The 12,286-nt window shown below is 45.4% G+C and overlaps 1 protein-coding gene across 29 annotated transcripts in view; it reads left to right on the forward strand.

Moving 5' to 3' along the window:
• The window catches only part of KCNMA1 (potassium calcium-activated channel subfamily M alpha 1), a 744,082-nt gene that overhangs the window by 516,580 nt on the left and 215,216 nt on the right, over nt 1-12,286 (forward strand). For 28 of the 29 annotated variants that reach the window (XM_088020031.1, XM_028109572.2, XM_028109573.2 and 25 more), the window contains 2 exons: nt 1,490-1,660; nt 3,260-3,351. In XM_088020031.1, coding sequence (XP_087876157.1) covers nt 1,490-1,660; nt 3,260-3,351 — 263 coding nt within the window. Of the gene's footprint in view, nt 1-1,489; nt 1,661-3,259; nt 3,352-3,459; nt 3,552-12,286 lie in introns of all 29 variants that reach the window. The other variant, XM_088020046.1, reaches the window with a different exon arrangement.

A 12,286-nucleotide genomic window follows, 5' to 3' on the forward strand; every position in this document is an offset into this window, starting at 1 on the left:
AAAGGTGCCTTTCCCTTGCTGAGACTCATATCTGTGTTAAGGGGCAGAGGGATGCCTTTAATTACCTCCCATCATCAGGATTTATGTAATTATCATGGGAGGCAGGCCTGGGATGGAAGCCGGGGGGTGGGGGGGGTGAGGGGGGTGGGGAGGGAGCTCTCATTCAGTCACTAGATCTGAGGGCTTCCCCACCCACCCTTTTATGCTGATGGAGTTCTTGGCTGAAATCACTCTTAGTAGGTAATCACCCTAATCACCATGTATGGTCTTCAGTATTTCCATGAGGTGAGCTCACCTTACATTTTGTGACGTAGCTTCTGCTCCACCAAGAAACCTCCATGAAAATGGCACGTTGAGCTCAAGAAGTGATGTGCGAAAGAGTCTAGGTTTTGGAAACTTTCTGCAGAGGAAGAACCAGAGGCTCGGTGGATTGGGGGCCTGGAGGCTGGCTGCCCACGTGGGCCATGCTGGTGGATCATAGGCACTGCCCATGCACTGTACTGCAGGGCTGGGATCTGGGGTAGACCTGGAGATCCAGCCCACATTTCTCCCTCTCTCCTGGGAGTAGAAGCTAGAGTATCTCTCCTGCCTCCCTCACAGCTTTGTTGGTGGATCATATCGATGGGAACGTGAGGTATTTTGTAAAGCTGGGCACACTGCACCCCTGGGGAAAAAGGGCTCCCAGTTCATACCCTCCCCTTGGGTTTAAGTATTGCCTCTGGCTGATTCACCAACTGCAGAGTCCAGTTGTTGCTACAGAAATCGGAAACTGTCTGTTGCACAAAGCTGAAACTCTTTACTATCTGGTCCTTTACAGAGAAAGCTTGCTGACCCTCCATCTAAGGGGTTGCACAAAAGCAAATTGTTCTCACGAGCTCAATTTTTTTTGCGCTCAGGGAAATCCCTGCCCTTTGCAGGGTAGAAGAGCCATCCTTGACATTCTGCAAAGCCGGGAGAGCAGAGTCAGACTCGGAGAGATGCTGTTTGGGGTTCGGGTGTAAGGTCTGAATGAGTGAAGCCCACGAGGCATCACCTTGGTCAAAACGATGAAAAGGGGAGGCCCCTGGTGAGAGAGTCTCAAATTTCTTTGGGTGTACAGGAGCCAGGCCCTCCGAGACTGAGCAGGAACTCACAGAGAAAGGTCAGGGCACAGCTCCCTGGCTCTTGCCTTGAAGAGAATGCTGTAAAATATGGCCGGGGGCGATGCCTTCAAACTCTGCAGGCTTCACATCTTTAACAATGAGAAGAAAACCGGACTAAGGATACATATCTCTGTTCCTTCCCCATCTCTGCCCCATCAGCTAGGAAGGCATATGTGTGTTACTGCCACCCGACTCTCTCCATTACCTGCGTGGAGGTTCCAAGTCATTGCTATAAAACTCACCTGGGGCCGCAGACACCTTGTGTGGAGCCTGCTGAACCTTTTGGGGTCCTGGTCTATCCTACATACATAACGCCATCTTTTTTCTTCCCCGTCCCCTTGCTTTAGGTGGAGAATTCAGGGGACCCATGGGAAAATTTCCAAAACAACCAGGCTCTTACCTACTGGGAATGTGTCTATTTACTCATGGTCACCATGTCCACTGTTGGCTATGGGGACGTTTACGCAAAAACCACGCTTGGGCGCCTCTTCATGGTCTTCTTCATCCTCGGGGGACTGGTAAAAACTCTTTATTACGATGTTGATTTTTACGGTCATTAATATTTTCTATGATCCGTTTCTTTAAAGCTTTGTATTTTTTGATTCTGTGTTTCTGCATTACCAGCAAGTGATTGCCTTAGCGTTACAGTCAGGCTAAGTAAATCCAAACGCAAATGGTGACTTTTCTGCCTATTTCTTTGGTATGTTAGACTTGTCTCCCGGAGACCCAGGCTCCCTGCCCTTGTTGGGGTCAGCCTTTTCGCCAGGAGGAAACCTAATTGTCTTAAAGAAAGTGATGCTCCCTTATTAAGTGAGAGTGTCTGTCCTTTAGTAATGCAGTTCAGCCGCTGATACTTTCTGCGAGGACAGCTGCTCTCACCTAACCCAGTGGATGCTGTGGAGACTCCGTAGACAGTTTGCGGTTTCAAGAGCTCCCCCACACCCTTCACGATCCTCCCCTAAACTTCCAACAAACACTGTGGCTGGGGCCTGCCCAGAAGAGTAGGGTCCCCACAGAGGACAGAAAGCCTACGGGTCTCATGCAGGTGGACATCATTATGTGAGCCGAGTGTGGTTTTGTAAACGGCTGACTAACTCCACGATGCAGCGACCCGTGGGATATTTTCCTCCCCCTTTGTAAGTTAGAAGTTTTCGCTGTTGGCTTTTCTGGTCTTTGCAGATCCTAACGGTCGGTTATGATGTAATTTTCAAGGGCGATTTCTGGCAACACATGGTCGGTTGCTGCATTTTGTCTTTCCAAAGTAGCTCGTTTTAAGTTGAGATTTTTGCCGCGTATGCGGTAAATGATTTGAATCCTCCCTCACACACAGCTTTCACGTATGTACGCCGCACATACATTTATAAGATGCATATACATTTCTCTGTTCCGTATGCATACGACATATATACATTTAAAAAAATGTATATAAATGTACATGTGCGTGTGTCCATTAACACAAGCATTTCCTGAGCACTTGGGAGGTCCCTGTAGATACTGAGACCCATGAATCCAGCCACAAGCACAATGTTTGTTGGACAAAACATGGCAGATTTGTGTTTCTCCTTGCTATTCTGTCCTCCCCTGTGATTTCCTAAATTTACCTTTTGTGCTTTTTAGTGATTTTTTTTTAAATGGAAAAAATTTATATTATTTTAATCTTCTTTTGGTGTTTATTGTCTTTCATCACTCAAAAAGGCATTGATTCTCCTGTGAATTTTAACTAGAAAGAAAGGTCTTACCTTGCCGTTGTGTATGTGTGTGTGTGAGTGTGTGATTTCACCAGCATGCACCCCTGTACTGCCTTCCCTTCAGCAAGAAAAGCTAGATGTCTACTTCTTTATTCCTGTCTCCTTTGCATTTTTCTTGACTGTGATTTTTTTTTTTTTTAGTAGTTGTCTAGGTTGGCTAATGTTTGTCTGGTCCTATGTATTTTCAGGAGCTTGCCCTTTTTGTGCTTTTGTGCTTTTATCTTTATAATCCACCGTATTAGTATATACCTTTGCAGTCCTAACCCTTTTGTGTTTTTGGATCTTAGAGCCCCCCCTCTTCTGAAAAGGTCACCACCTTTCTTTGGCCTGTCTTTTCAGTCTCTCTTCTGTCTCCTGTCTTTTCCTCAGGCCATGTTTGCCAGCTACGTCCCTGAAATCATAGAATTAATAGGAAACCGCAAGAAATACGGGGGCTCCTATAGTGCGGTTAGTGGAAGAAAGTAAGTATGCCAAGAGGTTTTGCTGCCTCCACTGTGGTAGAATCCTCTCTGCATGCCATTTTTTTTTTTTTTTTTTTTGGCTCTTGTTTCTTTGTTTCATGCATGTAGGCAATGTTTGCCCGCTACGTGCCCGAAATTGCTGCTCTCATCCTGAATCGGAATAAATTCGGCGGGACTTTTAACAAACATGGAGGCAGAAAGTAAGTCAGTTGCATCAGAAGAGATGGGGTTGAGTGACTTTCCAGAGTCCCTCTGGTGGTGACACCTGACACCTGAATGCCGTCCCTGAAGCTTCTGTGAGGGAAGGGCCACATTCTGTTTGGGGCGTGATGTCAGAATTACCCCAGAAAGCTGTCACCCGCAGATTGACTACCCAGACCTGCCCATTCATGGCTTTCTCCCCCCCACCCCATCTTCCTGAGACACATACTGCATTTCTCCTGGAAGGAATCCCTAGGTAACTGGACCTGTATTTTCTGTTCTAATCCCTCAGCAGGAAACCAGGCTCATTCATTCTTCACATCGACTGGCTTAGTGATTACATTCTGGTCCCCCAGACTAATGTGATGCCATCCTAGGGTTTGGCTTTGTTTTGTTTTGTTTTGTTTTGTTTTTTGTGCAGCAGTAACATGGGATTGTCCTCCAGCAGGAAAGTCTTAGGGAAGGCAAAGTCAAGGCACTGTGGCAGCCAGGAAACCAATTCTCTTTAGCCAGGAGGCACCGAGCTTGTCCTCAGAGGGACTCATTACTCAGTTGAGATTCCTTCTAGGCAAGACATATTCTATCTATGGTATGTCAGGGCACAACATACTAGTCCTGATGGGAGTCTTTTGTCTGGTTCCCTGTACATCAATGCCTTCTTCTTGGGGACTGTTTCATTTTGTGCTCCGATCATTTTATCAATATCCATATCAGTGCATGGGTTCATTATCAACGAGAAGGTTGACTCCTCCATAAACAGTAGGGCCTTAGCATCTCTGTCCTCTGCCAGAGCACCAGGCATGGCTGGTGGCAACCATTCTTTACTTTTTTTTTTTTTAATCTTTTTCTTGGTTTCTCAGCTTTGTTGTTTTTGTTTTAACTTCCATAGAGTAAGAGACACACAGTTTTAATGTGCAGCTCAAGGGATGTGTCCCTATGTGCACACTCAGTCATTACCATCCAGATCGAGATGAGAGTATTTTCATCACTCAGGCCCATTCCCAGTCCTAGAAGCTCCGATCGCAGAACTGGGTGTCCCTCCTCTGATACATTTTCAGATGAACACTTGAACAGCCTATTTGGTTTTTTAAGAGAAAATAAAAGGGTAGCACTGCCCTTCCCCCTCACGTCCTCCTTGCCTGACGGTCCTGTTGGATGGAGCAAACCTCGTCTCCTGTCGGTGATCCCAGTGTATCCTGAGCTCAGGTGTCCAGTCCTTCGTTCAGAAAATGAGGGGGTGGAAAAAAAAAAGACTCATTTTCTTGAACTACCCACAGGATACCAGTTTCCTTTCAAAGGAACAAAGGACAGTGGATGAGAGGAGGCCAGTTGGCGTCTCTTCCGTGGAGGCAGCACATTGCTCCACCTTCCCTCTAATGGAGCCCTCCTCTTCTTATTATGTTAACAGCCCTGGATGAGATGAGAACCAAGCTGTTCTGATTTCTGGGCCATTGGTTGGATCCAAAAGGCCAGATAAGTCCAGAGATTCCCATTGGTCATTTATTCCATTGCCAAGAGGAAAATAGCTCCTCTGTCCATTTCGCCTTTAAGGTATGAAACAGGTCGCCGTAAAGCAGAAGGCATTCTGAGGAACTGGGCTCTCTTTATGGCCTCCCACCCCACTAGCTCAGCCAGCATTTCCTTATCACTGCCCCTGAGGAAGCCCATAAAGTCAATTGCCCCGAAGTCTACGTTGAGCATATTTCTAGACTCTCACTCTAGGTACAATGTTTTTCCTCTAAATAGTTTCCCTGGTCCAGTGTGGGTGGGCCGGGTGGCTGGTGGCCTTTGTCGCTGGGCGCCCCAGAGGGGGCCTCAGAGCAGCAGTCTCTCACCCGCCCCTGGTCGGATCTGGTTATCTTTCTCACCTTGGCACTTCCACTCAAACCCTCGAGTGCTGATGACTTCAGATCACAGACTTCCCATGGCTTTTGTTCTGGCTCCGTCTCTGTCTTCTTTTATCACGGCCTTTAGCCTGGTTTTTTCTCTTTCGCTTTTTTTTTTTTCCCTCCCTTTATGAAAATACACACTTGGCTTTTAATGTGCTCTTTGGGTCTCCGATGTCCCCCGACCCTGAGGACAGAGAGTAGGTCCTGTCATCAACACGGGGACCCGTTCACTTTACTTTACGCATTGTTTCCTGGTTCAAAAGCTAATTACTAAGTAGTTTAAAGAAGCCCTTTGGTCACTTAGATCTTTCATCAGAAAATATAAGCTTGGGAAAGGAACGGTAATAAAGGGCCATTAGCACCCTTTGTTTGATGTTGTTTTCCAGTCAGTAGAACAAGATTGATGAAATGTTATGTTTGGCCAAAATTTGAGTTTTCATTTGGAATTCAGTGTTGAGAGAATGGGCTGTCAGAATCAATAAGTTTTCTTTCGCTTGGGATATGGGCATGTGGTAGTAATTAGCAATATAAGGTCTTTAGTTGAGCAACCAAGCATGGACTCTGGCAGCAAACATAATGAGAAACTACAGTTGTTCTACTTCTAACGTCAAAAAGTTTCCAGATAAAATTAAATGCATTTGCAAAAGGAAAGCAGCTAAACTTTGTTGAAAGATAGGGTTCAGACTCTTAAAATAGCATGCTTTGCCCCGTGTTTTTGTGTATGCAAAAATATATGCCCTAGACCCACAGACACACATACGTATACTCTTCTCCCTAGGATTTCATCAAGTGGATGCCCAGAATGTAATTAAAACATATACATAGTTAAGGAGATTGTTTACGTGTGCATATTTTACTCAGAAATAACCTCTCGAACAATGCATTAACTTGTCAGAGAATTTAAGGTAACTTGTGACCCAAAGCTACAGACACGTACAACTTTGAAATCTAAAGATGATTTAGAGTAAACAAACAAACAAACAAACAAACAAACAAAAAACCCCAAAAACCAGAAAAACAAAAACACAAAAATTAGGCAGAGAAGTTCAGGGTTTTGTTTACACAACACCCAATTTCAGGATATTGGAGAACATGGAGATTTTGTTGGCACCTCATTACCTCATTTTCGGTTTTCATCTACGTGTTTGGCATAAGGTAAACACTCCACAGAGCACCCCCAGAACATCTTCACCATCAACATGGGATCAAGGGCCCGGAGTGTCTTTTTCCAATGCGTTTATCAATGTTCATCACTTGACCTCCCAGAGGACATCCAGAGCCAATGGTAGATGTGGGGGCGTGTGCATGTGTGAGTGTTGGCTGTTCTCTACTTTATCTTATTATGATTATGAGGTATCAGGGCTCCTAAGAATAGGAATTGGGTGTCAGTAACTGGGGGTTCAGTGAGTAGCCTACGCAGGCAGTCTCTGTGGGTTGGAGGTCTTGGGGACAATTGGCTTCTTGGGCTGAGACCCCAGATCTTATTAATAAGGGTAGCCCACCTGCAGCCCAGCCTGCCCCCTGGGGTACTCCTTCTTTCTCCTTCTCTTCATGTAAAATCAAAGCTGCTCAGAGGTTGGGGGGCAGGAGGGTGAGGCTCCCATGGCCTTTGAGATCCCGGCTTGCTCTCCTTCCTCCCACAGCCCTTGCTGTTTCCCCCAGAGATTTCCTCTCTGTGTGTGACTCAACCACTCCTGCTTAGTTTACAAGAACTGACAAGATCATGGTCCGAGGTCACATGGCCAAGGGCCATGGAAAATAATCAGCCACAGAGAAGAATCCATCTGCTGTAACCCCCTTGTTAGAGGTGGCCAGGCCAGGGAGCCATCCAGACCTTGTGTATCCCGTGATGGGCTTCTGGGGCCCCAAACTGAGGTAGTTCTTGGCCAGGTGTTGGGGAGAAGGGAGAATGGGATGCGTTTAGATTATTCTATTGATTTCCGGTAGCCAAATGCTGAGAGGACACAGAAAGAGGAGAATGAATAATAGAGGACAAGAAGGAGGCAAGAGGGGGCCAGGAAAGTGAATGAGGTCCACTTGAAGGAAAGGTCCCCTGGCTCATGAAGAGTCTGGGCCCCCCTTCTGGTTGGGGGGAACAGTTGTTACAGGCTAATCTGGCTCTAGTTCTAACACAGGAAAGCTGTGGAACTTAAATGCTATGACTTCCCTTAGAACTTTTCTTTATATAAGAGGAGTGTCACATACTTGCAGTTGAGAGTGAATCACTATGGCCCAAAGCCTTAGGACTGCCTTCTTAGACAGTAATAATACCTACAGACTTGCATATTTCTTAATCCTCACAGCAACCACATAAGGAAAGCATTATCATCTCCCTTTGCAGTAGGTGAGGAGGCTAAGGAACAGAGAGGTTACGTGACTTGCCTGATGGCACACAGCAAATAAAGGCTAGATTTGGGATTTGAACCCAGGGGCGATTTGCTTCACTGGGACATGCTGTCTCTAGAGATCATCTCCTGCGATCCCTTTCTGTTCTGAACCACATGGTCCTATGGTTGTATGTTTTCCTCCGCCTCTACCCATGAGTAGGGCCACAACACTGTGCACATGATGGAGTGGAAGAGAAATGCATGAGTATCACTGTGGGCTTCTCTCTTCCTATGCTCACCTATTGCTTCTAAGGGTCCTGGCCCCCTGGGGTCAAGGACCAAAAGGTGGAGAGGGGAAAAAACCATTTCTTCCTTGATTTTTTCTCATTTGGTGAGACTAGAAAGGTATTTACCTCTTGTACACTTATAAAAATGAGGGGCTCTTAAGGATGGACAGTCAGATCATGACCAAAATGAGATTTGTGCCTCATTTGTGGTTCTCAACATTTTCAACCCCTTCCTGGGGAGTTCATTTCCTAGGTTACCAGCCATGGCGGACTGTGGTGATCTGCCAGGCGCAGGATGTCCCCCCCTGCCCCCTGCCCAGGCAGAGCCTACCTGAATGGCATCTTAAGAAGAATGTTCCCTGCCCTGGCAAACATACCCACCTGTTCCCTTACATTCCGTGGCTGGCCTGGGGGTGGTTTTTTAATTGTCAGTGAGAATTAGAGTAGCAGGAGCCCGTCCTGGAAAGTCCTGTGTTAGATACACTCTCTGGGTTTATTTCAGAGCTTTGGGTGGGAGTGGTAACCCTCAGGAAGCTGGGTCTTCCTGGAGGGAGTTAGGGCAGTCTGACTTCAACATAAGGTATCACCTCTGGATTGTAAGTGGGAAGCCCTAAAGCCATAGAGGTGGGCAGAATTTATCATGCTTTTCCACTTAAAAATGAAAACAGATACTTTATTATGTTCTTTAATGTAGTGGTCATATTTTAAAGAGTATTCAGTGATTTAGACAAGAATTTCATGAGCTAAGAAATACTAGAGCACAGTTCGTTTCCTGCCTCGCTCTCTGTTCCTGTTATCATTTCTACCGGCTTATTTCAGTCTGCGGATGTTCACCATGTGCCTCCGTGCCCAGCACGATGTGGTTTGTGTTGGGGGCCAGGGGTTCAGTGGGGAGCAAGCTACCCGTGGAACCTGTCGTAATGGACGTTGCAGCCACTAAGAGGATACAGGCAGTGAGCAAGGCTATGACTGATGAAAACACCAAGTACAAATTTTAATGCATGTGGCAAAAAATGAAAACAAAAAAGAACTGGGGCGCCTGGGTGGCTCAGTCATTAAGCGTCTGCCTTCAACTCAAGTCATGATCCCAGGGTCCTGGGATCGAGCCCCGTATCGGGTTCCCTGCTCAGCAGGAAGCCTGCTTCTCCCTCTCCCACTCCCCCTGCTTGTGTTCCTGCTCTTGCTTTCTCTCTCTCTCTCTGTCAGATAAATAAATAAAATCTTAAAAAAAAAAAAAGACTAAAATTCTGTGAGAGAGACAAACAGGGATGACTTACCCTAAAGAAGTCCTGGGAGGTGCCATTTCAGAGGAGGGCATGATGCAGCCTGAGTCCTGGCTGTTGACCCCAGCTTCTGGTGCTCCGAAGCTGAGGGGAGCCAATACCCTAGTTTTAAAATTCATATTACATGAACCCCTCTTACAACCACCCATCTTTGGTTCTACTTCCATGGGACTAAGTCTTAAAATCTTATTTTCCTCTCAGGCTCTACTTTGCTTGTCCAGTCATCTCCGCCAACTTACTGAGAGAGGGCATCCTTCCCTGGTTCCTTATTATTGGGTTCTTGTTTAATTCTGTGCCTCTTCTCAGATCAGAAATAGCTTCCTCATCTCTCTCTGTGTGTCCTTTGTTCCTTTTTGAGACCACTTTCTTTTGTTTTTCTTTTTATTAACATATAATCTATTATTTGTTTCAGGGGTACAAGTCTGTGATTCAACAGTCTTGCACAGTTCACAGCGCTCACCGTAGCACATACCCTCCCCAATGTCCATCACCCAGCCACCCCATCCCTCCCACCCCCATCCACTCCAGCAACCCTCAGTTTGTTTCCTGAGATTAAGAGTCTCTTATGGTTTGTCTCCCTCTCTCGTTTTGTCTTGTTTCATTTTTCCCTCCCTTCCCCTATGATCCTCTGTCTTGTTTCTCTAATTCCACATACTAGTGAGATCATATGATAATTGTCTTTCTCTGATTGACTTATTTCGCTTAGCATAATACCCTCTAGTTCCAGCCACGTTGTTGCAAATGGCAAGATTTCATTTTTTGATGGCTGCATAATATTCCATTGTACATATATACCACAGCTTCTTCACCCATTCATCTGTTGAGGGACATCTAGGCTCTTTCCATAGTTTGGCTATTGTGGACATTGCTGCTATAAACTTTGGGGTGCACCTACCCCTTCGGATCACTACATTTGTATCTTTGGGGTAAATACCCAGTAGTGCAATTGCGGGGTTGTAGGGTAGCTCTATTTTCCTGAGACCACCTTCTATTCCCTCCTGCCTGGCGGTCTCGAAATTCCACTCTGTTCTCTCAACCACACTCAAGGTTTGCCCACTGTGGTTCTAGACCACTTTTTGTTTTTTAAAGGATTGGAATCTTAAAGGAGCTACTGTGCCAGAGCAGGCATTGCAGTTGACCCTTAAACAACATGGGCTTGAGGTGTGTGGGTCCACGTACACGCAGATTGTTTGGGATAAATACAGTATAGTAAATGTGTTTTCTCTTTCTTATGATTTTCATAATAACATTTTCTTTTCTCTAGCTTGCTTTATTATAAGAATACAGTCTGTAATAAATGTAATGTACAAAATAGGTGTCAGTTGACTATGTTTTTGGTAAAGTTTCTGGATCAATAGTAGGCTATTAGTAAAGTTTTAGGGAGAGTCAAAAGTAACATGTAGATTTTTGACTGTACAAGGGTTGGTGCTCCTATGGTGTGCAAAGGTCAACAGTTATTTCTTTACAAAGACTCACTTAATCTACCCCAGAGTCTATGCCCTCCTCCAAAAGAGTGAGCGTGAGTCCTTCCTTCATCACCATCCATTTCACATGTGATTATGGAGTGCTTGCTACACACAGGCACTGGGGATAAATGTAGTCACACCTATAGAGATTTCCAAATACGCCTCATCTCTCTTGAGCTACACATTACATTATTTGGCCACCAAAGTGGTTGGGGAGTTCAAACTCAGAGCTTATGTAAGCCTCCCGTCTTGGTTCCCAGAGGTGACCGTCTTCCTACAATAACATTTCCATCTTGACTTTTTCTGATAAGGGCTGACTCCAGCACTTGGGAATAGGATGTGGGGTTAATTCGTGTGGTGTTGTCTTGGGCCCAGTACCATGAGCCTCCTTTCCTTTCCCTGTCTACACACAGCTCGGGCAACACTCCCTTGCCCTTCTGCACAGCCTGAAGTGGCGGGTGGGGGGTTACTCCCGTGCGGGGTGTTTCCTATAGGATGCCATTTGCAATTTCTATATCACAGACATCACTCTAGTTGAAATGTGACCGAGGCTTTGCATTTCACACAAACTTCTATCCCTTGACAGGGAAGCCATTCAGCCCTCTCCTTGCGTGGCCCACGTGATTTGCAGCCTGAACTCCCAGCAATGTTTTCAGATTCCTCGATTTTAAAAGCCATAAATTAGCAAATCATCAACATATCACCAGGAAGGATCATCTGGTAGCCATTCTAGTCAGAAGGAAACACAGGCCCCAATAACTGATCTTCACAAAGATATGAAGAACTGTAGACAGACAGATACAGTAAATAGGAAGACAAACAGATAATTCAAGTTGACAGACCATCTTGGACTGATTAGACATTCTGCTTTGATTAGCATTAAACTTTTGGGGGAGGAAAAAAGAATTGAGATTGCCCTAATACTTCGGAAAAATGACCCCTTGACGACTTCTGAAATTCAGAACCGAGGGGCAGATACCCAAAGCAAGTGTCATTAGATGCTGTATGGTATAATGTAACATGGTAGGTATTCCTTTCTGATGAGAGGGGTCTTGGTGGGTGTGGGTGTGGGCGCTTCTTTCTTTGCATCTGCTTTGGATTCTTGTAAGCCACATCTTCAGTCCCTTTCAAACTTGAAGCTCTATTTAAAGAGACTGGGATGCATATTAAATCAATTTCCTGATAATACTAATGGAATGAAGGCTTGTCCCCCTCTCCCCCCCTCCACTTTCCTGCTGTCTCTCTTCCCTTCCACACACTTATCAAAATGTTCCAGCTATTGTTCTGAAAACAAGAATAGAAATGTAGGTGGGAGATGAACTGTGTACCTAAAAAAATAAAAAGTCATGTTCAAACCTAGACTTTTGCTCTCAGATATTCTTTCTTCCATAAAAAAAAAAAAGAATTCCAAATATGCCTTTTCCAATTATAATCCCTGAAGAGTCTTTCTGCTCAATCTCAAGTTTGATTGGGTGAATCCTT

Source organism: Eumetopias jubatus, unplaced genomic scaffold (genome assembly GCF_037043125.1).
Source record: "Eumetopias jubatus isolate StellerSeaLion01/CBP00866 unplaced genomic scaffold, mEumJub1_p1.0 scaffold_17, whole genome shotgun sequence".
Lineage (NCBI taxonomy): Eukaryota > Metazoa > Chordata > Mammalia > Carnivora > Otariidae > Eumetopias > Eumetopias jubatus.